The sequence below is a fragment of the Myiozetetes cayanensis genome, unplaced genomic scaffold, assembly GCF_022539395.1.
Source record: "Myiozetetes cayanensis isolate MyiCay16 unplaced genomic scaffold, myiCay2020 scf32, whole genome shotgun sequence".
Lineage (NCBI taxonomy): Eukaryota > Metazoa > Chordata > Aves > Passeriformes > Tyrannidae > Myiozetetes > Myiozetetes cayanensis.
This window is the reverse complement of record NW_026087544.1, coordinates 5,303,363-5,325,758: the sequence shown is the minus strand read 5'-3', so window position 1 is coordinate 5,325,758 and position 22,396 is coordinate 5,303,363. Positions and strand designations below refer to the sequence as shown.

General features: G+C 55.1%; 2 protein-coding genes across 3 annotated transcripts; both read right to left on the bottom strand.

Moving 5' to 3' along the window:
* Nucleotides 1–473: 473 nt before the first annotated feature.
* On the bottom strand, nucleotides 474–11,414 carry LAD1 (ladinin 1). Of its 2 annotated transcripts, none has more exons than XM_050327137.1 (10): nucleotides 11,182–11,414; nucleotides 7,705–7,845; nucleotides 6,561–7,068; nucleotides 6,003–6,146; nucleotides 5,223–5,272; nucleotides 4,216–4,288; nucleotides 3,602–3,733; nucleotides 3,150–3,239; nucleotides 1,914–1,991; nucleotides 474–1,568 (listed from the first exon to the last, which is right to left on the bottom strand). In XM_050327137.1, exons 1-10 carry the CDS (start codon nucleotides 11,217–11,219, stop codon nucleotides 1,560–1,562), a joined length of 1,263 nt encoding a protein of 420 aa, XP_050183094.1. In that variant the 5' UTR covers nucleotides 11,220–11,414; the 3' UTR covers nucleotides 474–1,559. The 2 variants fall into 2 exon arrangements, with proteins under 2 accessions (XP_050183094.1, XP_050183095.1); XM_050327138.1 differs by having other exon boundaries at nucleotides 6,003–6,143.
* Nucleotides 11,415–19,142: 7,728 nt separating this feature from the next.
* TNNI1 (troponin I1, slow skeletal type) lies at nucleotides 19,143–22,103 on the bottom strand. Its single transcript, XM_050327152.1, has 5 exons — nucleotides 22,067–22,103; nucleotides 21,358–21,489; nucleotides 21,181–21,270; nucleotides 20,541–20,717; nucleotides 19,143–19,250 (listed from the first exon to the last, which is right to left on the bottom strand). The coding sequence occupies exons 2-5, from the start codon at nucleotides 21,481–21,483 to the stop codon at nucleotides 19,143–19,145; spliced, it is 501 nt and encodes a 166-aa protein (XP_050183109.1). The 5' UTR covers nucleotides 21,484–21,489; nucleotides 22,067–22,103.
* Nucleotides 22,104–22,396: the final 293 nt, after the last annotated feature.

Below are 22,396 nucleotides of genomic sequence, written 5' to 3'. Positions count from 1 at the left end.
GCGCCGGCAGGAATGTGCCCGGCGCCCAGCGAGGAATGCAACACTTGTGAGCTGCTATTTCGGCAGCCGCGGCCCCGGCCCCCCTCCGCCGCTCCCCCTTCCTCCCCAGGAGCCCATATAAGCCCAAGCTATTGTGCGGCCTCGGAGATTTGCTATTTTAAACCCTCCGGACCGAGATACGCGAGTGCCCGAGGGGCTGACACAAGCCAGCCCGGCTGTCAACCAGGGCCGGGGATGCTGATAAGGCAGCGCTGCCTCAAGTGGAGGAGCAGACCCTCCCTGGCACCCCCCGGCCCCGGCTCACTCAGCCCCTGCACCGAGCTCGAGATGCTCTAATGAGAAGGGAAGACTCTCAGGCTGCTTTTACCCTCTCAGGACACTTTCGTTTCAGGTTTTTCCCCATTTTTCCCCTTGCCAGGAGAAGGGAAGTGAACAGTTCTCCAGCCCAGCCCAGGAGTACAGGTGACCTGGAGTGTTTTAGAAAGAGCAACTTTTATTAAAAAAAAAAAAAAAAAAGGCACAGAGGAAACCAAGTCCTTTCCAAAGCCCAACAAGCAAGCTCAGATCCAGGGGCAGCAGCAGAGTCCCACACCAAATCTGTCACCACAGTGGTTGCTCAAGGCACAGCCCAAGCCCATGGAATGCCCCCAGCACAAGGATTTGAGCCCTTTGCCCATGGCACCCTAAAGCCAGCCTTGAGAGAGCATCCTGCATCCCTGCTGGGTGGGCTCCCAGAGCAGGATCAGGGCCTGCACAACTCAGGGGGAATGGTAAGAGGGAAATGGGGCCCAGCACAGGGTGTTCAGCTCCCTGCAACCCCCAAAACAGGGCCAGGGCCAGGGCCAGGGCCAGCCCACCCTCCCTGTATCACTAAATGAGAGGGGTCACTGCTTGTAGGGGCAGGGGAGGTAGGGACAAGGACAAGTCTCTGGTTCAGCTGCAAAAGTGCTGGAGGGAAGCACCAGGGCCACCAGGTGCACCCTTCATCCACGAGGCATCTCTGAGCTACACCAGCACTTGTGTGACTCTGCAAACACCATTTTCCTTTGGCTGGGTCCCTCTGGCAGGGACATCCTGGGAGGTGGGGTGGATATTTGCCTGCCCCACCTCACCTCACACGGGCCAGGCAGAAGGGATGGACATGTCCACGGATGTGCAGCTGAAACTCCCTTGGCCAGGCAGCTTCTTGCCCCACTGGCATCTTCCATCTGTGAGGGACACAATGTGGGCTGATCCCCTTTGCAAGGGCAGTTATGGGGCACAGGCAGAGATCAGGAGCAGAACACCAAAATGTTGTGGGAAAACGAGACAGGAGTTTGCCTTCAGCATTGCAAGGAGCCTCCAGGCCTGGACAACCCCAGACAGGCAGTGAGTGAGGACTGGGAGCACAGGGAGACTCCTCCAGCCTTCTTCCTTCCCATCCCCCAAGCAGAGGACTCCGGTGGTCCACATGGCACAGGGGGCTCATGGCAGTGAGCTGTTGGATGGTTGGGTAGGGCTGGGCTTTGTTCTTCAGAGCAAATCAGTTTTTCCCAGATCGTCTGATATTACAACTGGTATTATTGCAGCTGGAAAAGAAAGTGAGAACCAGTGAGGCTGGGCCTGGGGCTGCAAAGCCCCCAGAGGCAGCTGCTTTAACCAGGACCTGGGAGGGGATGAGGCAGGCAGGCATCCCCTATATCCTACCACATGCTACTTCCCTTCTTCTCCCAGACCAGACTCCTCCTCACCCTTACAGATGCCTCCAGCTGTCTCCTCCTGCTGACTCCCCCAAGCCCTGGGGTCCTGATGACCCTCATGTTCCCTCTCCCCCCACAGCCTGTTTTATTCCTGCCCTATGGGTGATGCACCAGCAGGCAGGGCCTGGCTCTGCCCCAGACTCAGAGGATGCACCAGAGCAGTTCTGTGTCTACCTTGGTGTCCCCAGGGGTGTCTCCAGGCTGCTTTATCCAGACATCACGCTTTGGCAGGCTGTTGATTTTCCTGATTTCCTGCAAACAGGAGAGTCATAAGTGCCACAGGAAGGTTTTCTCCAGTGTTACCTCGGTCTGACTTCAACCAAACCTTGAAGCACACACTGTTCAGGTAAAACCAGCCAGTTCTGAGAGGTTGGTAGACCCTCAAAACCCAGTGCAGTTCCAGCCCAGAGAGAGGAAGCAGGGGTTTTTACAGGAAAACTGATCCAGGAGCTGTGAGCTTTGCCCAGGAGTGACCCCAGGAGCAAACCCTTTCCTGGCAGACACCGAGCCAGCACAGCCACCCTGCACAGACACGTTTGGGCAGAGCTGATCTCTGCAGCTCAGCACTGGGGGTGCCCAGGCTTGCCTTCCCTGGCTGTGGGGCTGGGCTGGAGCTGCCCCTCCTGGTCCTGTACCCTGGTGGCTGCAGGAGACTCTGCTATGAGCAGTGGCCAAAATACCTGCCCAGGATTCACTGAGCCTTTCCAAGAACAGTAAAACCATGCTGAGGCCAAAGGCCCTCCTGTCTGTCTCTGGTACATCCATATCCATGGAGCAGCCTCAGGGGCAAAGTGGTGACCTCTGAGGCCCCTTAGCTGGGCACTGAGCCCCCACAGCTACAGGACACCCTATTTTGGGGGGACTGCGATACACATGAGGGGGCAGATGACCCCAGATCACACATGCATCAGGACTCTCAGAGCACACAACAGGTGTCCAAGCCCCTCAGAGCTCAGAGCAGAAGGACTGAGCACACGGTGACTCTCTCAGTGACAACTCTCAGTGACCCCTGGATCAGAGCTAGTCCTCCAGACACTGGCAGAGATGGGATCATGCTGGGGTGATCTCTCTCACAGGTGACAAGGTCAGGTACCCCTACATGTCCTGGGATGCACACCTAGCTGGCACCTGCTCCCTCCTCACCTCACCAAAGGCTGGAATCAGCTGTCTCAGGCATTTTGGGTTTGAGACCAGGGCACAGCAACAATTAGTGCCTCAATACCTCATCACTGTGGCCTTGCAGCACTCAGACCTCCAAACCTGGCTGAACTCCTCTCAAACCCTTTAGTGGGTTCAGCCAAAGCTCCATCAACCCTTCATTCAAGCCCCACCACCCCAGATGCAGGACCTTGCCCTGCCAGGCTGCCTGGCCTCAGGGTTCTCCCCCGAGGAGCTGGCACAAGCTGGTACCTTGCTACTGTCCTCCTTGGCAGGCTCCTGAGCCCGGCTGATCCACAGATTAATGCGAGATGTCACCGATCCTGGAATCTTCAGGCTGTCCTGCGGCACAGAAAGGGACGCCGGGGTTACAGCACCAGCTCTCCCACTGCACGAACACAGCCCAGGCCAGTCCCCGGGGCACGGGGAGGCTGAGCAAAGCTGCAACAGGCAGAGAGCCCAGCCCACACGCTGGCTCCATCCCAGCTCCTCAAATGCCAGCACATCGGCAGGAACCCACACAGACTGACGGAGGAGTTTCGGTGCCCGAGCCCAGCCCCGCCTGGCACCGCTCAACAGGCACCCAAATCCCTCCGAACTGCCCCCTGCCAGGCTGTGCCCTGCTTATGCCAGGAGGAAGATTTGCCCAGAAAGCTGGTGCGGGGCGGTGCTGGGAGGTGCTCGCTCGGGCCAGCTCTCCTTACCTTCCTGACGGCCAGAGGCTCCGCCTTGCTGGGAGCGCTCGCCTCGAAGAAGCTGCGCTTGCTGGCCACCCCCTCCGAGGACAGCAGGCGGCTCTTCTGGACAGGCACGGAGGATTTCACGCCCTCCGAGCGCTGGGGGGAGGAGAGAGGGACGTCAGAGGGGCCGTGCTGCTCCCCAGAGGGTGAAAAGCAACGCCCTGCTTCTGGCTCACAGCCTGAGCCCCTCGGGGTCTGCTCCCTCCCTGCCCCTCACCAGCTCCCAGGCTTGCCCCACTGCCTCCCCCCAGCAGGACTGTGCAGACCCTTCCCAAGGCAGGAAGCAACCTGGTCTAGTGGGAGGTGTCCCTGCCCACGGCAGGGTGTTGGAAAGAGATGATCCTTAAGGTCCCTTCCCACTCAAACCGTTCTGTGGTTCTTTCAGTTCAAACCACTCTGCTGCTAAAACCCTGAGGCCAATCCCTTTTTCTGCCTGGGACCATCTTCTTCAACCCCATTAGCCCTGGTGATCAGTGTAGCTCAGTCCCTCCCCTCCTCACTTGGTTACAGGTCACCTCTCTCCCTCTTCCCACACATCCCTCCCACCCCAGCCTGGCTATGCCCAGTGGTTTTGGTACCTGCACAGCTGAGTTGTACTTTTCCAGCTTCTCCCCAATGGTGCTGCTGCTACCTGGGATCCTCAGACTCGCACTGATGAAGAAGAGGGAAGAGTTGAACACAGCCCCCTCAGGATCTCCTGGACTCAGCTCATGGTCCTGGGGACTGCACTCGGCAGGAGAAGATCCCATCTCACCCCAGCAGTCCTGCATCCATCTCCCAGGTGAACCCAGGCAGCTCATTCCCTGCTGGTGGCCAAGATCTCTGGGTCTCACTGTCTTACTTGGGCCACACTGTACATTGAAATGCATCTCTGAGCTCCTCACCTTGCCCTGTTTTCACCACTGCCAGCTCTGAACTGCATCCTCCCTGACACCAGCTTGGGTTTGCCTACAGCACAGGAGCCAGCCCAAGTGTCCATAAACCCACTCCCTTGTCCTGCATTCAGGAGAGGGGGTCCTCTCAGCTCCCTGTGTTCACATCTGAGCTCTTGGTTCCTCCAGTTTTTAAGCCACCTGGCCAAACCTTCCCATTTGGTCTGTCCACCAAAGCCAGGTCATGTTTCTCATGGACCTGCAGGGGATGTTTTGATATCCCCACGGATGGGACCCTGTTGTGGTGCTGCACCACTCAACACAACCATTCCTGTGCAGACATGAGCAGTGAAACATGAAACTACAGAACCCAAGAGACAGCAGGGCGTTGCTGGGGGGAACCTGGAGAAACCTGGGCTAGTGGAAGATGTCCCTACCACAGCAGGGGGTTTAAACTAGATCTTTAAGGTCCCTTCCAACTTAAACCAGTCTGTGATTCCGTGATCTTGTACAGATGCAAGCTGCACACTGGACATTGTCCTGTCCTCTGCCTGCTCAGCCAGGCACTGTCCAGGGACCAATGTCCAGCAGACCTGTGCCAGGGCACTCACTAACCCCCATGTCCCACCACCTCCTCCTCCTCCCCCCTGGGAAAACAAAGGAGGACAATTCCTGCCCAGCAAGACCAAAGTAACACGAAGGGAGGTGCTGACCTCCTTGTGAGAGGGCTTTGGCTTTCTTCTTTCTGCTTTCTCGAGATGATCTGGAAGACACAAGGAGAGGAGATACCGGAGCCAGCTTTGGTTATCAGAGACAAGCGTGGGACAAACTATCTCTGCCATCTCCCCCCCAGTGCCAAGCAAGCTCCATTTGCACCCACAGCAGAGCTTATCTCCTATCTCAAAGCTCCCCAGACTAAAGATGCTTTGTGGTGATAACAGTTTTATTCCTGATAAAGCCACATGAAAGTCAGTTAAGCACAGCCAGACAGCCCTGATCCACAGCAGGGAGGGTCTCAACACTTCTTGGTTTTCCCAGCCTCTCCAGCCACTTTATTGCACAGATCTTTTTTGGAGGGCTGAAATTGAATATATTCTCAGAGTCGTAACAAGGGAGGAGATGGATTCTATTTTTATCCCGTGCTTTCAAATAAGACTGGAAAGGCCGGAAAGTGGATGGTGATTCCTGTGACTCTGGAAATTCTCAGGACAACGAGCTCCCTGTTTTCTCATCACTTCCCATAAATTTACTGGCCAGCACAAAGCACATGAACATGTCCATCATCACAGGCCTCTGGTCAGACACAGAGAAGGGAAATGAAGGGAAGACTGAAGCAGAACTGCAGTGCCCAGCCCAAGGGTGGATTTCGAACACACTTTTGAGAACAGGCTCTGCCAGCATAATCCAGGGGCCAAAGCAACCCTCCCTTCCTCCCTCCCTCCCATCCTCCACTGCTTCAATGAGGTTCTCTGGCCACTTGCTTCAGCTCTTACCCGAAAGGAGACGGTTCTTGGGCTGGTTCGTCTGATGGAGCTGCTGTAGGTGGCATGAGTTGGAGAAGGGTCTGACTTTTCTGCAGGCTCGTCTTGTGTGGGAGACAGTTGTATAACCTGCTTTGAGGGATTCCTGGATGGCTGCTGAGGAAAAAGCAGACATCAGATGCGTCCCTGCGGAGTCTGCAGAGAGAAGGCTGAGAGGTGCAGGGAACAGCCACGGTGGGAACTGGTTTGGAGGCAGGACTTTTGAGATTTAAATCCTCCAAGCTTTGGCTGCCTCACTTGGATATGCAAAGCCCCAAACACCTCTTCAGTGAATCTATGATGTCAGTGGGGGCTTACTGGAGAAGTTGGTCAGAATAGTGCAGGTGAGGGAGGGCAGGAGATGAAGGGACCCTTTCCACCACCTCGTGGTTTGCAGCTCTCAGAAAAACCTTCCCCAAAATCCCTCAGGTCCCATTATTTCCCTCCTGGTACTTTTGGGCTCTCCCTCTCTCTCTGCTGCACCCAGGACCCCGCACCCCAAGGCTTGGTGCTTTGTCCATTCCTGCTCACCTGCTGCTCCAGAGGTGAGGTCACCACCGAGGTTGTTTTCTCCTCTGTGCTGCGGCTTCCCTGCCTGGTCAGGATCTTCACCTCCCGGAGCCGGCAGCCCCCCACCTCCGGTGGCACCCGCTGCTGCAGCTCCCTCAGCTCCTTCCTCTGCTCCCCCCGGGCAGTCCCCACACCTTGTTCTTCTTTGTCCCGGAGCCGTCCCCTCAGCACCACCTTCCTCTCCGAGACAGGCTCTGGGTGCCGATCTCCTGGTGGGTCCCCTCTGCCCTTGGCTGCATCCTGATCTCGCTCTCCCGCCCAGACGCTCTCCTGCCTCACTCCTGGCTGTGTCCCTGCCTCCGTGTGGCCTTCTCCCAGCCCTGGCTCCTTCTGCTCTTTCTCCTGCTTCAGTTTTTCAGACACAGGTGGCAGGCACCTCATCCGTCTGCCTTGTTGCGTCTTCAGCGCCTCCGAGAGCTTCCGCTCTTCCCCGTCCTCTGGAGACGCTGCTTTCACCAGGGATTGAGGTCTAGAGAGACAGAGACATAACTGGGGGGCAAACCTCGGCAGCCCAGGGCCAGAGGGATGGCTTTCATGCTCTAAGGGAGGCAAAAGGCTCTGGATGGGGACACACAAAGTTCCACCGACATCCCGGAGTACCCCAATCAGACCAGGTCTTGCAGCCACACTCATCTCCAGCACCCCAGCCCGGGTCTCCGAGGATAAGACTGGATTAAAAGTCTTTTTTTATTATTTTCTCTTTGTGTCAGAGATTAAGCATTTCTGCAGCCTCATCCCAGGACACCAGCATCCACCAAGTCCTGTGCCAAGGAGGTGTGGGCTCAGGGCACTGTGCTGGGTGTGCCGATGGATGGGAAGTGTGTCAGCGGCTCTTCACTGGACTGGGAAAAAAATCCCAGCGTGTTTAAGCGTGAAGTGTTGGTGGGAAGTCAATCCACCAGACTGGTCACCAGAGATACCCCCTCTTCAGTCCTCCTGTGGAGCCCATCCTTCTGCCCAAAGGACTCCAGCTCTTCCCACAGCTCAGCCCACCCTCATCCAGGAGAGACTCCCACCCACTGCAGCAGCAGGTTGAGAAAAGGCAGCAAGATGTGAGCTGTCAGCATCAGGAGCAAGGCTGATGCCAGCAGGACCCCCCACACACCTGCTGGAAGTTGGGCTGGGGTCTTTCCCAGGGCTGGGAGGCTCCTCATCCGTCGATGTGGAGGACAGCAGGTTCCGGTGCCTTCGCCGGCGCTCTCTTTGCTGCTCTTCTTCATCCTCGAGGGTCCTCTGCCTGGCCAGGCTGTTTGGGATGAAACATAAGGAGGTGGTGAGGCTGTGTCCTGCACGGGGAGCCTGCAGCCCTGGTGCCACACAAGAAAGGAAACTGAAACACGCTGGGCAAGGCCCAGGGGATGACAGAAGTTGCCCTGCACGGGGCTGGAGGAGAGGGAGGCCGGCGAGAGCCAAGTGTAGCAAAGTGCTCTCACTCCACCAGCTCATGCAGGCATTTCCCACCACAAGCACTCAACTTTGCAACTCCCAATTCCTCCTGCTGGAGGGAGCACTCAGTGAAAAGGAATCCCTACATTAAGCAAACCTTCCAGAGGAAGGATATTGAACCTGTAACTCAGCAAGACCTGGACCCTAGAGCCACCACACAGACCTCAACCACACGAACTGCAAGGGTAACCACTAGTGGCAGAAGATTTTAGACCAAAAGCAAGTTGTGGTGATGGCAATTTAATTTTTATAGAGCAAAAAGCCTCAGATGCAAAAGCACAAGTGCTGAAGGCAACTGCTGAGATGCTGTGCCTGGGGACAGGGCTGGCAGGGGCTCCTCTTCCTCCCTGCATGTGGCTGGACTGGGTATTGTTTATAATCACAGACTGTACCAAAAAGAAAAGGTTTATCATCGTCTTTGAACATTTTATATTGCACAAGCCAAATGCGTGTGGGTTTATAAAATGTCACCCTGAATACAAAGTTGTCTGGAAAACACCAGCTTTCCTGTCTTTTCTCTGCACTAAACCTTCCCACCTTCTGTGCCAGTGCATGAACTGTGTTGGAAAATATTTTTATTGGCTGGATGGAGCTTTTCACACCAGTGTTCATTCACCTCCAGCATCTCAATCAGCCTCAAACAGATGCAGGGAGCTCCCAGCACCCCAACAGCCTGCTGGGGCAGAGGGTCCATCCCAGAACCTCACCCTCACCTCTGTCACTGGCATTCCAGTGTTATCCAGGCTGGGAGTGCTCCGTGGATTTGACTTTTAAGAAGGTAAAAGTCAGCCGGGTCTGGGCAAGCCCCACTGCGAACAGGGTGACTCTCAGCGTGGTTACGAGTTACTGTGTAATCAAAGCTGGGTCATAAATTAAACCACATTACCCCCCGCAACTGTTTGTGGCTTCTGTTCTTCCTGCTCAGGGCAGGAGGGGGGAGCTCAGCAGGGCCAGCGGAGTGGAACGGAGAGCAAGGAGGGACAGGCAGGTCCTGGCTGGGGACAGGGCAATGGGAACAGCCTGAAGTTGTGTCAGGGCATGTTTAGGTTGTGCCTTAGCAAAAAAAGGTTCTTCCCCCAGAGGGTGGTGGGGCTCTGAGCAGGCTCCCCAGGGCAGGGGTCGCAGCACCAAGCCTGACAGAGCTCAAGAAGCTCTTGGGCGATGCTCTCAGGGACAGGGTGTGACTCTTGGGGGTGATCCTGTGCAGAGTTAAGGGTTTGGATTCTTGGGGGTCCCTTCCAACTCAGCAGATTCTGTAACACTGGGGGGAGGGTGATGCCCTTCCCTCCCACTGCCCCCATCACCCCCTACACCCCCAAACACCCTGCACACCCCAACAGCAATCCAACCCAGTGCTAGGGGGCTCCAGGTGGTCCCTAATGTCACTCTTGACATTGGGAGAGACAGGGAGGGAAAAGGCTGGGCTGTGCCCTTGGGGAGCTGATGAGCATCACCTCCTTCGTGCCCACCCCCCTGGGCTGACCCTGACCTTGAGTACACAGCTCGGAGGGGCTGGGAAGGCAGCACAGCCGTGTCTGCTGTCCCAGTGCAGCGATCCCTGCACACACATTCCCACCTGGAAAGGCTGGCAGGTACATCCATGGGCACACACACGTGCTCAGCACTCCTGTCCCTCAAGCAGTGACTGCACCAAGCACTAACGTCGGTTTAAATCCACGTGACTGCCAGTTCGTTCTTTGTTTTTACGCACACAGGCTCCTTCAAAATGAAAATTGGGATTTTCCTGCCTTGGTTCTTTCCCTCCTTGGCTCTTTCTGAGGCAGCACGTAACCTCCACATGCAGCTTCTCGTTACTTCTAATTAAGAAATCCACCCATTAGGCGACGGATTTGCTTCGCCAATCCTCCCCTCCTCTTTTCAAAGGGGGATTTATTTTTCGCTGTCTTACCTTTTTTAACCTCAAAGAGATGAGTAAAAAGCTTGGCAAGTGTCCCTGCCTTGTCCTCTCCTGTTAATCATTAGCGCAGGGATTTCTGACATTTCTGCTGTTTCAGTGCTGCCTCATCTAATGAGAGCACAGGAACTGCCTTCTGGGTTGTGAAACACGCAGGGTGCTGGGCTTGTGGTTGGGCAGGTCCGTGGCTCAGAGGAGGTGGATTTGGATGGGGTTGGAATGTCCTCTGGATCCATCCCACTCATGGAAGGGCAGGGTGTGAGCTGGACACCTCCGAGCAGGGGGGTCTCAATTAGACATAAGGAATTTTTTCACAGTGAGGATGGTGAAGCCCTGGCACAGAGAAGATGTGGCTGTCCCATACCTGGAAGTGTCCAAGGCCACGTTGGATGGGGCTTGGAGCAACCTGGGATAGTGGAAGGATGAGTTTTGGGTCCCCTCCAACCCAAACCAGTTGGGATTCCCCTTTCTTACACGAACTACCCCGGTTTGCAATTAAGTCTCAGAACCATCAGATCAACTTAAACCAGGATTTCTTCTCTGATTTGCGGGAGGTTTTTGTGTTTGAGTCTCCATCACTCCACCTGCACTTGGCTGGCAGTGCTGCCCTGGGGCCTGCAGGAGGTCAGGAGGGATCCCCAGCTTCGTGTGAGCCCCTGACTCACCCCACGATGCCCAGGAGCCTCACCCACCCCGGCTCCCACTGGAGCCAAGAATCTCTCTTTAGGAAAGGCTGCAGGGATGGCTCAGTGACTGCCGCTGAATCAGGGCTTGCTCAGCACCGGATGGGCAGGGGCAGAGCCAGGACACACACCCAGGGGCTGTATGGGCATGGGCTGAGTGGAAAACCCCAGCCATCTCCAGAGCAAGCCTGGAGGCAGAGCCCAGCCAGACCGTGCCCCAAAGAAAGGCAAATCAGACCCAAAGTATATCCCACACGGGGTGAAAATGAATTTCCAGGGTAATTTTCCCGTGCAGTGCTCAGCTTCCCCAGGCAGCAGAAACAAAAACGCCTCTGATCTTGCCCACCCACAAGAAACCCCAGCAGTGCCCAGATCTCCGTGGGGCTGGCAACACCTCCGCAAACAACACCCCCAGGGTGGCTGCCCCTCTTCCCATCCTCCCCAACACCCCTTGGTCCGGCTGGCCGTGCAGCAGCCCACCCTCACCCCCTGCCTCCCACCCGCGGGAAGGGCTGAGCGTTTAAACCCCGGCACCTACCTGGAGAGATCGGACCAATTCCTCCTGCTCAGAGACATTCCTGCTTCCCGCGAGTTTCAGAGAGCCCCCAAAACCTGAGCAGGCATCAAGGCCGAGGCGCCGCTGGATCAGCGCTGCCCGGAGACTCTGCCCCCCGAGGAGGGAAGGAGGGAGGGAGGAACTCCCTGCAAGGTTATTTCCCTGAGCACCTTTACCCTGCCTGCCACCAGTTTACACCACGCTGCATCACATGGTCCCTTATCTACCTTGACACAGGCAAGAGGGCTGTAATTCGTCTACCGGCGGCGCGGAGCGAAAAGACGCCCTGCCCAGAAGTGCCACGCAAAAACAGCTCCCTCCTCGCCTCCTGCCGTGCCAGGCTCCGAGCAGGGACCCGCGCTCGGGGCTCGATCCATCCAGGTCTCCCAGGGTTTCGGAGACAACTCCCTGCGGAGAACCTGTTCTACCAGCCGCCCTCCACCAGTCAACAACTCCTCCAGCACCGGCGGAGGAGGTGAATTACCTTGGGCTGAGTGGGAGGAGGCTGGCTCCCAGCGATCCAAAACAGTCATTAAAACACCTCCGGCTGGGTGCAGCCCAGCGCTTTCCAAAGAGCATGGGAGGGTCCCCCCCCCGCGCTCCTTCCAGCCCTTTCTAGATGGCTTGGATCGAGCTGTCACGGCCTCTGCATTGTTATGAGAACAACGTTACCAGCTCTTCTGCAGTTAGAGAACACTCACCAAGCCTCAGAGGAAAAGGGCTGAAACACGGCAGGATTCAATTTTCGGGGCTGAAGCCCTGTGCCAGAGAGGAGCTGTGTGCCCAGGCTCATCCCATGCTTGGACCCAGCCCATCAAACCCATCGTCCCCTCTGGACTTGCCCTGAGGCCCCCACCCACACCTACACAGGGCAACACCACCTTCAAAGGGCAGGGGTGAAGGCAATGGGGGACGGGCTGATTGACTTATTGGGGTGACAGGGGGTCCAGGAGGTCCCAGCCTGGTTTTTACTGGGGTCCAACCCAAGCACACAGCATGGCCAGGACCCTGTGCTCCCACTACCCCTTGAGTACAACTTCAGCCTCCAAACCCTGGGAGATCCATCTCTCTGCCAGCCGAGGAACTGGTTGTAAGGCTGGGCTTGCCCTGCACGCCTCCAGCCCACAGGGGTGTGTCTGTGGCCTGAGCAACTATTTTAATCAAAGGTTCCTGATTAAAATACCATTTCTAAAAGATAACCCTGTCAACTGAGCCCTCCGCTCTGAGCAGGGTTTGTTCTCTTTCTTTCTTTCTTTCTTTCTTTCTTCTTGCAGCAACTGCTTTTCTTTCAAGTGTTTTCATACATACAGAAAATTCCATGAGTTGTGGCATAAAGGGGGGGAAAAATTTACTTAAATGACCTTGCAAGCATCCTGCTAATTGCTAACCAACTATATTTAGCAGTGGAGCATCACTGAGCTACTATAAAGCAATAAACCTTTCTGATTAATGCATGGCAAGCACTGTGCTTGCAAAACTCATTGCCAAAGGATAGCACTGGAGCACGGGACTTAGCAGGATTTTCAAAAGGATTAGACTGAACGTGGCAGTGAAAGAACACCCCCAGCAAAGGAATATAAAACCTCACAGTTTGTGATTCCCTGTATTAATAAGATGGAGCAATTCTAGATGGACATTTAGTGTCTGGGGATTAGGCAGAGGATGAGCCTCTGTGACACTCTCCCAGATTTTATTTTCAGCTCAGAAACCCTCTGAGCTGAATGCTCAGTTCACTCTTTATTTGAGGTTACTCAGGGGGTTTCTCCTCCACGGATTTGCCCAGTTTCACTAAAACCCAGGAAAATTGTTAGTATAAAAAACATCCCTCAGTAAGAAGTTCCAAGGTCTATTCCTCACTGCTGGAAAAACTCCTCCTTTAACTTGGATGAGTCCTGCAGAGCTGTTTCAACAGCACAAAGCACTGATCTCTCGTGGTTAGGGATTTTTGTTGCCATGGAACTCTTATTTTCCCTGATGTTCCTCAGGTGTTTTCATGCCCACCAAAGATACCCATCCCAAGCAGGCAAGAGCCAGCCCAGAGCCCATTGTCTCATATATGAAGCCCTGCTGGAATTTTCCCTCTGTGTGTCACTTTATCCTCCTCCAAACATCCTTTGCCATTTTATCCCCAAACTCCAAGTCCTGCCAGATCCTTCTGAACGTCTGTGTCACCAGTCCTCACCTCTGCTGTGCCAAGTGCACAGGAATTATCAGCACAGGAATTATCAGCAGCAGTTTGTTATCTCACTACTGTTTCCTATCTGCTGGTTGATTATTTAGCTTTGCTTGGACTTTCCCTCTTAGCTGTGTCTGACCTAAAGATCTTTGCTTCTGGAAATCCAGGAAAACTCTTGCCTGCCTTATCCACAAGCTCTCTGATGCCTTCAGCAAACACCAGTTGCTTTGTGAGACTGGATTTCCCTTAATAAAGCTCTTTTGGCTGCCCTGAGCTCACCACCGAGGCCCAGCCCAACCTGCAGGCCCCTAGAGGTGAAGGTGATGAAATGAAGGCAGAGGGGTGAGTCTGTGGGGGAAGGGATGCTCGGGGGGACCATTCTGATGTTCATCCTGATCCACTCCACGCACCAGAATGTCGTGTGTGCTGTTCCAGATCCACAGCCTGGGGAGGAGAGCTCTGTGCTCTGGGTGCCACAGGACTGTGCTGTGAGCAGGGAAGAAGCTCCAGGGCCAAACCACTCGGTACCTGCTCTGCCCAGGGGACCTGCACCTGCCTCAGGGAGGCCAGACCTTCCCCTGATGCAGATCAGCAGAAGACACTCATTTATACCCACTTAGGAGCTAAACCAGATTCAACAGAGGGTTTTTTTTTCCCTTGGGAACACTGTCCTGTGTCTCATCCCAACACAGATCCTGTTTCTTTGGCTACAGGGCAGTGGAGAGCTTCCAGTTTCCACAACTGTGCTGTAATTAGGGCATTCCTCAGCCTCTCCTGGGGCCCAGCAGTGAACCCTCCACCTCCACCCTCTGTGCTGTGCCATCCCTCAGCATCAACCACGGCTCAGCTCCTCCCTCGGCTCCTCAGGCTCATCCCCGCTGTGGTGGAGCAGCATCACCTGCTCAGGCTTCCCCACTGGGCTTGATGGCCATGGAAAGGGGTTTTTCACCCTTGCTCAGCTCCATCCCATCTCTGCAGCGGTGTCACAGCTCCCAAAGGTCCCACCAGCTTTAAAAATCTCCTTGTATCCCTGTGCTGGTCCAGGGCTCTCCTTCCTCCACAGCAATTCCTTCAGGTTTTGGGGAGAGGTGTGCCATGAACTGATGGGACAGGGCTGTGTAATCCCCTCTGCTCTGAGAGGAAAGTCAGGGAGTGTCTGAAATCGGTGCAGGCTTGCTCAGAAACTGGACAAAAACTGACCACAGACTTTCCTGCAGGAAAAGAATAACTGTTGTCCAAAGTGCCTCACTCACAAAGGGCCTATTTCTGTTGCTTAACTTCTTTTTGAAAGAAAAAAACCAAACAGACAACTCTTGGTTCAGAAATTTCACCGTGGTGCCTCACAGGTGCTACATTATCCTTCAGGTTCCCACTGCATCCCCTGCAGATTGTCCTTCTCAGCAGATGCCACTGCTCTGGTTCCCCAGATCCAATCCAGTGTAAAATTTTCCATTCATGGACAAGACAAGCCTGGCTCACCCTCAGAGCACAGGGAATCACAGAATCACAGGATGGTTGGGGCTGGAAGGGCCCTCAGGAGATCACCCAGTCCAACCCTCCTGCCAAAGAAGGGTCACCTGGAGCAGGTGACACAGGAAAACACATCCAGGTGGGATTGGAATGCCACAGGGGTCCCAGGGGTACTGTTTAACCTTTTCCACAGGGGAAATATTTGGGCACAGTTCAGATGTCTCTGAGCATGACTGGTCAGCAAGAGCATCCTAGGAGAGGAAGGGACCATTTCACAACTGACTAGGAGGGATATTGTGGAAGATCCTCATTGGACAAAGCTGCTTTGATCTCCCTCATTGCAGTTCTCCCAGAAAAACCTTTCCAGTAGAAAATCACTGCCTTGATCAATGTGGGTTTTTTTCTACTGTCCAACTTCATTTGAAATTTGTGCAGTTCTAACTTTCAAGTGCTTTGCTTTGCTTTGTTTTGCTTTGCTTTGGGGGCTTTTGGCTGCACTGGAGCAAACTGTGAGGCAGTTCTGCTCAGCTCAAGGAAACAGGACTGACTTCCAGTTCTACTGGAAAGAAACACCATTTCCATAGTGACCCCTCCAGCATCAGTCTCTCTCCCTAAGAAAAGCCTTGTAAATCCCCTATTTGGGCAGAATTTTCAGTAAAAGGGGATTACTGTAGGGTTGCCTTCTAATTCAGCCAGAAAAAAATGAGATTATTGTCATTTGGGAGGGAAATAACCAGGGGACTGTGCTTTAGATATAAGGAATTTTTTCACAGTGAGGATGGTGAAGCCCTGGCACAGAGAAAGATGTGGCTGCCCCATCCCTGGAAGTGTCCAAGGCCATGGGGCTTGGAGCAACCTGGGATAGTGGAAGGTGTCCTGGCCATGGCAGGGAGTGGAACAAGATGAGTTTTGGGTCCCTTCCAATCCAAACCAGTTGGGATTCCCCTTTCTTACATGAAGGCTCCACCTTCCACCTTTGCCAAGGGGAGAGCTGGGCTCCCAGGTGGCCCAAAGCCACAGAAACAGCTCCAGAAGTGGAGATAGAAGACTTGGCTCCCAGTGCCCTGATCCAAAACCAGGAGAGCCTCGTGCTCAGAGCAGACAGTGGCATCTTCCCCTTGAGGTTCAATCTCACTTAAGAGGCTTTTCCCCCCATGTTTTTCCCATGTTCCCAATAAAACTGAAATCCATAAACCTCTGTTTTCCCGTGATAGTCAGTGTGGTTTTCCACCAGAGAGGGTTGAAAATGGGACACGGTGACTGGGGAGCATCATAGGTTGGAAAAGTAGGGGAACTTGGGGAGTGAAGAGTTTTGGGGTTGGGTTTTTCTCTCCCCCTCGATCTAAAACACGAGGCAGCCCCACAAAGCCACCTGCAGCCAACACCAAGAGCATGTGGGACCTCGCTGAGCACACCCAGCCTGGTCCTTGCAGTGGCTGCAGAGTCCCACTGGGCAGCCCTGAGGTTCTGCTCGGCCGCAGTTTCAGGTCTCTTGGCGTGCAGGATCTGACGATGAGCTGGGCACGGGCCCTGGCACAGTTTGACTGCATCAGCTGGGGCCTGATCCCACAGCACCCATCACCTGCAGTGTCTTTCATCTCCCATCCATCCCTCTCCACCCCACAAACGCCACCCCGTTTTTTGAGTTGGTTTTTTTTTTTTTTTTTAATTACCAAATTAGCATAATTGCACTAAGCTCAGAGCAACTGTTCTCAACCCTTGGTGTGCCATTTTCTGCTTCTCTTCCAGGTCTGAAGAAGGCCTTTGTTTCCACGAATCCTCTCTTGCATTTTCCAGCTCTACCAGTTGGTCAGGTAACAGTCATTACCTCTCCCTGCACATCTTTCTTCCTGTGCCAGGATCGCTGCCGAGTGTGTGAGTTCCCTCTGGGGAGAGCGCACACGGCGGGATCCCAGGACGCTGCCTGGGCACGGCTCCTGCTCGGGCACTGAGCTCAGAGGGGTAGGATGGTAGCCAAAAAAACCTTTTGCCTCCAGTGGGGGGGCAGGTTGGGCCTTGGCAGATCCTGGGTTCTCACTGTGAGTGATCTCTGATCACCTCTGAGTCAGGAGTCACTTGGGTTGGCCCCAAATACAGACTCAGTTCCCAGAGCTGTGCCTGCCCAGAGCCCGTCCTGGGCTGTGTGGGGTGAGGATAAGGGGTCAGTGAGTCCTGGAGCCGTGCCAGGCTGCAGCTGCTTGGCCAAATCAAGCTTGAACAGGAAAGAAATGGGTGGAAAGGGCTGTGTGTGCCATGCAACTGCTCCAGCCATGCAGGAGGATGCCAAGGGCCTGGAGGGTCAGGTGGGATGACAAAGATCAAGCATCAGTGTTTGCTGATGAAGCAAATGTGCATTTTCCAGCTGGCAGCCACCTCTGATCGAACCCTGATTTTGGAATGAGTTTTCATATGAGTTTTAAATCCTCTGTGAAGGAGCTGCTGGGTGTTGTGGCAGCCTGAGTGCCAATGACCGTGCTAGAAAGAAGGGTTCCCATCAGTCCCCACCTGCCCTCACCCTCTTTGTCCAGGGACAAAAGTGAGCAGGTCAGGCCCTGAATTGGTCAAAGATTGCCCAGAGTAATCCAGCTTCCAAAACCAAACCCACCTTCCATTGTTTGCACTGCCAGCCACGAGCCTGCTGTGGAGAGTCCTGCAGGAGCCATCTGCATAGGGCCACCCTTTTTTATCCCTAAGGAATTTAATCTTTTCCTGGGAAGATTTGAGTTCCTTGGAAGCCACACACTTTTTGATGCTGTTTCCTTCCAGCCCTGTCAAAGACCTGTACTTTGCTCCCAATTTATTGCATTTTCTGCACTTTACAAGCTTACTACAAAGGGATGGGGTGTGCTGCAACACACCCATGCTGTGGTGTGGGTTTGAAACCAGTGGATGCTGTAATTCCTCTGGATACTCTGGGAACATGGACAAGGCACTGCTACACACACCAAAACCAGCACTCTGTGGGGCCCGAGCATCTCCTGCACTGCAACCACCCAGAAGGCCCAGTATAGTGTGAATTCTCACTAATTCACCCCTCCTGCCCTGCTCTGGGGATGAGCTGACACATTCCCAGCTGCTTTCACTCAACCAGCCTCAGTCTGGGGAGCTGTGATACAGGAAATGATGGGGCTGAGGTGGGGGGAGCATGAGATTTTTGGCCTGGAAGGTGGATTTGTCTCGTGCTCTCCTGAAGCACTGTTTGAATGAAGCCTTGGAATGGGGCTGCCCCAATTCCCACAGCTCCTGGACCTGTGATGGGGCAGCTGGTGGGAGAGTTGCTGTCTTGGGGAGCAAGCTCTGAAGGCTTTTCTAAAACCAGAGGAAAAGGGGGGTTTGAGGGAGCCAGCAGGCAGCTCTTTCACAGCCTGGTGGTTGGCAGGTTGGGGCATTGCTGGAGCACAGCAAGGGTGGCCAGGAGGGCTCAGCAGGGCTGGTGAGAGATGAGGGAGCAGCCTGGGGGCTGGAAGAGATGAGCCCAAAGCCAGCCTGAGCCCAGCATGTGCTGCTGGCCTGAGGGACAGCATGAGGACAGTGCAGGGGGGCAGGAAAGGACCTCCCCACCAGGCTGTGGAGCAGCCCCTGCCCCTGGCCAGTGTCCCCACTGGTGAGCCCACGCGACGCTCTGCCTGGGACACCGTCCTTTAATACATGTGCAGCCACACCGGGACATCTCAGGCTGCACCTGCCAGAGGATGGGGGAGAGGGAGGAGCAGGAGCCACCTCTGAGGCCTCTCTGCAGTGGTGGGAGGGGAGGGATGGCCGGTGGCCCCTTGGAGACAGCATGGCCCGTGCAGGTGATACTGGGGAGTGGCTGAGCAGGAGCAGGGCTGATGGCAGCGCTGGAAGAAAGAAGCTCAGGTCTCCTTCCCACACAGTTGTGCACAGGTTTCAGCTCAGTGGTGAATTCAGGGTCAGGGTGGGAAGAGCACGGAGGGGCAGTGAGGGAAAGGGAGGCAGGCAGCAGGGGTGGGGCGTCTCTTCTTCCTGATGCTCCTGTGGGAAAGAAACAGAGCAGTGGGGCAGAAGAGGAGCTTTTTTTGGGCTGCTTTCAGCAGCCTGAAGTCAGTGCCAGCGATGCCCATGGTGTGACATGGGCAGCATGGACAAGCTGAGAGAGAACAGCTGCTGGCAGGGACATGTGGGACAGATACCCATCCCTAGTGCGGGGTGGGAGATGGGGATGGGATGCCTTTCTCTTCCTGCGAGGATGGGCTTGGTTTCTGCATTTCCCTGGCCACAAGCACAGACCAGGAGGCTGCAGGGAGCACAGGGGGAAGGGGGAGCAGGGCCCTACCTCTCACTGCCCCGTGGGGGACTTGGCAGCGTCGAACATCTTCTTCCTGCCCTCCATCCCCGACATGGCCTCCACGTTCTTCCGCCAGTCACCCACTTCCACGGGGCGTTCCTGCCGGGAGGGATGCAGGGGTGCAGGGGCTGGGGGATGGCGGGAGCAGCAGCCCCACGCTGTCCCTGCCCCTTGCACAAGGAGCTGGGGGAGGGAGGCAGCTGCCCTGTTGCAAAGACTCCTCCCGCAGATCCAGCTCTGCCGGCTGTCCCTGCACGTGGAGCTGACTGGGAAGGTCTGATCTCCACGGGGAGATCTGGATTCATGTGGATACTGCCCCTCTAAAGCCTGGCTAAGTTGCATTCCTGCACTAGAAAGCACAGAAGTCCCAGAAAAATTTCTTTAGGAGTTGAAAACCAGCACGTGGGATTTCGGATCGACACCAGCACACTGGGGCAGAGGTAAAAGAGTCCTGCCTCGACTTTCCAGCTCCCATAAAACCCTCTTACACCTTCCCCAAGCTTTCAGAGGGGACTGGGATTGCTGCTGTGACAGTGAGAGCCTGGCAGCCACTTCCAGAGCAGACAGGGGAGGTGATGGCAGCTCTGGGACCACATCCAGGTGTCTGCTCTGCCAACCCACAGCATTCATAGATTACAAGCTGTGCCCCAACATCATCTCATGACATCTAAAATAAACCCAGATCCATTCACCACCTGGTGCTGAGGGCTGTAAGCACACTTTTCTACCCAAAGGACTGGAAAAGTGCTAGACTAGCAAGAGAAAGAAAAAGGAAAAATAGTTGAAAATTGAGATCTCATCCAATCTGCTGAGCTGGGACCAAAGGGTAAAACCCCTCTGGGGAGGGGCCCTAGGAAAGCAGCACAACTCTTGCTGTTGGGGCCCCTGCACACCCCAGGCAGGTTTGGGACACCCTCTTCATCCCTGGTATTGAGACTTTTCCCTCTCACACCTCTGCCAAACTGGTGGGAACTGGGCTCTTTATCTCAGGTCAAGTGTGCTTGCTGGGCTGCTTTGTTTTATCTAATCTAGGCCTGGGAGTTCCCTGGGAGTTTTCTGGGTGTTGTTGCTCCCATCAGGAGCTCTCCTGGTTCCCTGGATGATCAAAGAGCAAACTCTCTGTACGTGCAGCTCAGCAGTCATGCCGAGGAAGAATAAAAGACCCCCACGTGCTGTGGGAAGGAAGAACATCACGGACATAGCCCCAAATCTCACTTGTTCCCATCCACCTGGCCTGGTCAAACTGCTCCTACGTGGCCCTGTGACATCCCACAATGGGCAGTGCCTCACAAGGCTCTTTCTGAGGCTGACAGGGGATGACAGGGGCACCTTGGAGAAGGGCAAGGGCATTCCTAGGGAGCATCACTGGCCTCCAGAAGGGTCACCCACCTTCTCAGTGTCCTCCTTCTTGACAGACTTGAGGTTGGCTCTGAGGTCCATGGACACCTTGTGCTTGGAGCCCAGCAGAGCCCTCAGCATGGCGTCGGCGGAGACGCGGACTCGCCGCAGGGGGGGCCTCTTGAACTTCCCTCGGAGATCCAGGACTTTGATTTTCAGATCTTTGATCTGCAGGTTGAGGGAAGGAGGGTGAGTGGGAGGTCGCTGCGTGGGCTGCTTGGCACGAGAAGGTGTGTGAGGCAGGAGTCTCTGAGCCCCAGAGGGGTCTGCACCTCTCCTGCAGCCATGAGGACCATCCTCACCAAGGCACTGTCCACCCGAGCACAGAGCTGCTGTGGTGGCCTCGTCCCAGCCTGCTCAGGTGGCAGCTGCACCATGAGAAACCCTCTTGGTCACACAGGGTGACCAGGAGAGCGAGGAGGTTGCCTGTGGACCCCGTGGACAGTTTGAGTTCCCTTGGGCAGGGATGAACCTTGTGCTGAGTGGTGCCTTGCAGAGCAAACACCAGCCCTTAAATAACCCTGGTGCATGTCCCACATCTGAGCTCAAGCCAGTCCCTGTCAGACCCCCGTGGAGCCCAGAGCTACCCCCTGGCAGGGAGCTGCTGCAAACAGCCCATCCTGCCTCCTACCTCCCGGGTGTTATGGTTGCACTTCGCCTCAATGTCGTATCTCTCTTCATCCACAATCTCGACCTTCTCGTGCAGCTCCCTGCACAGGTCCTGGGGGCCAAACACAACGAGAGAGCAGTGAGTGAGGCCCCTCCACGCTCCCAAGGAGCTCACTTGACCCTTGGACCTGAGAATTACCTGGAGCTGGCTCAAGGAGAGCCCGCTGGTGTGCAGCGGTGTGATCCGCTCCGACAGGTATCTTTCCTTCTCTGACTGCTTGTCCACGATCTCCTGATCCCACTCCTCCTTGGCTTTCGCCAGCATCAAACTCTACAAGCACAACTCAATGGCAGAAGTGTGCACAGGCTCCTCTGTTCCTCCCCCCCCACCACCCAAGCCTACTCGTCCCACATCTGTAGGATGGGACAGTCCCGTCTGCCAAACCTCCTCCCTGCTGTAGCTGTGCCCCCAAACACACATCAAAACTCCCCTGCACCTTTCGTGTGGGGGCCCCAAAGGCGGGGGGAGCAGCAGCAGCTGCAGTGCCGTGGTCCTGACGGGTGCTGACGTTGGCACTCTCTGGGCATTGATTGTTTACCCCAAGCCACGTCCCTGGGAGCGCCTGGGCTGATGCTGCTGGAGCACCAACACAGGGGCTGTGGCTTCAGAGCTGAAGGTGTCAGAGCCTCTCCCCGTCTCAGTGAAGGCGAGGTGAGGGGAGGTTTGTTTGGTGCTTGGACCACAAAGCCCACATGAGTGAGAAGACAAGAGGTGGGACGGGAGCTGCTCCCCACGGCCCATATTTGTGCCATTCCTCATCACTGTCCCACCAACCACGCACGCCAACCCCGGCTCCTTTCCCCCCAGCAACACAAATCCCAGGGAGTTTCCAGCCCTCAGGACTCACCTTCAACAAGAGTTTGCGTGAGGCTGTGATCTTGGATTTTCTCTGGGGGAAAGGGGAGGGAAAAAGAAAACACCCTTTGAAAACAAACTCACAACAAACGCATCGAGATCACTCCTGAAGGGAAAGGCACTTACCTCCCTGCAGGCAGGTGAGCAGCCAGGAAGGAGCAATAAGAAACAAGAGAAAAAAAAAAGGGTATCAGTGAGAGGAAAAAAAAAAAAGAGGGAACAGTTAAGGAAAGCATCTTGTGTGATTGCAGTTGGTTCCTTATTTCTATATCTAATGGTTGCCACCATCATGTGAGTCAGGTCTGAGATGATGGTGCTCGCT

Coding starts and splice junctions, on each gene's coding strand:
- LAD1 (XM_050327137.1), bottom strand. CDS start 11,219: ATGTCTCTGAGCAGGAGGAATTGGTCCGATCTCTCCAG. Junction 7,846..11,181: donor AATTGGTCCGATCTCTCCAG/GTAGGTGCCGGG, acceptor CATCCCAAACAG/CCTGGCCAGGCAGAGGACCC. Junction 5,273..6,002: donor CAAGAACCGTCTCCTTTCGG/GTAAGAGCTGAA, acceptor TGTGTCTTCCAG/ATCATCTCGAGAAAGCAGAA.
- TNNI1 (XM_050327152.1), bottom strand. CDS start 21,483: ATGCTGGCGAAAGCCAAGGAGGAGTGGGATCAGGAGATCGTGGACAAG. Junction 21,271..21,357: donor TCTCCTTGAGCCAGCTCCAG/GTAATTCTCAGG, acceptor TTTGGCCCCCAG/GACCTGTGCAGGGAGCTGCA. Junction 19,251..20,540: donor AGAAGGAGGACACTGAGAAG/GTGGGTGACCCT, acceptor CCCTCCCGGCAG/GAACGCCCCGTGGAAGTGGG.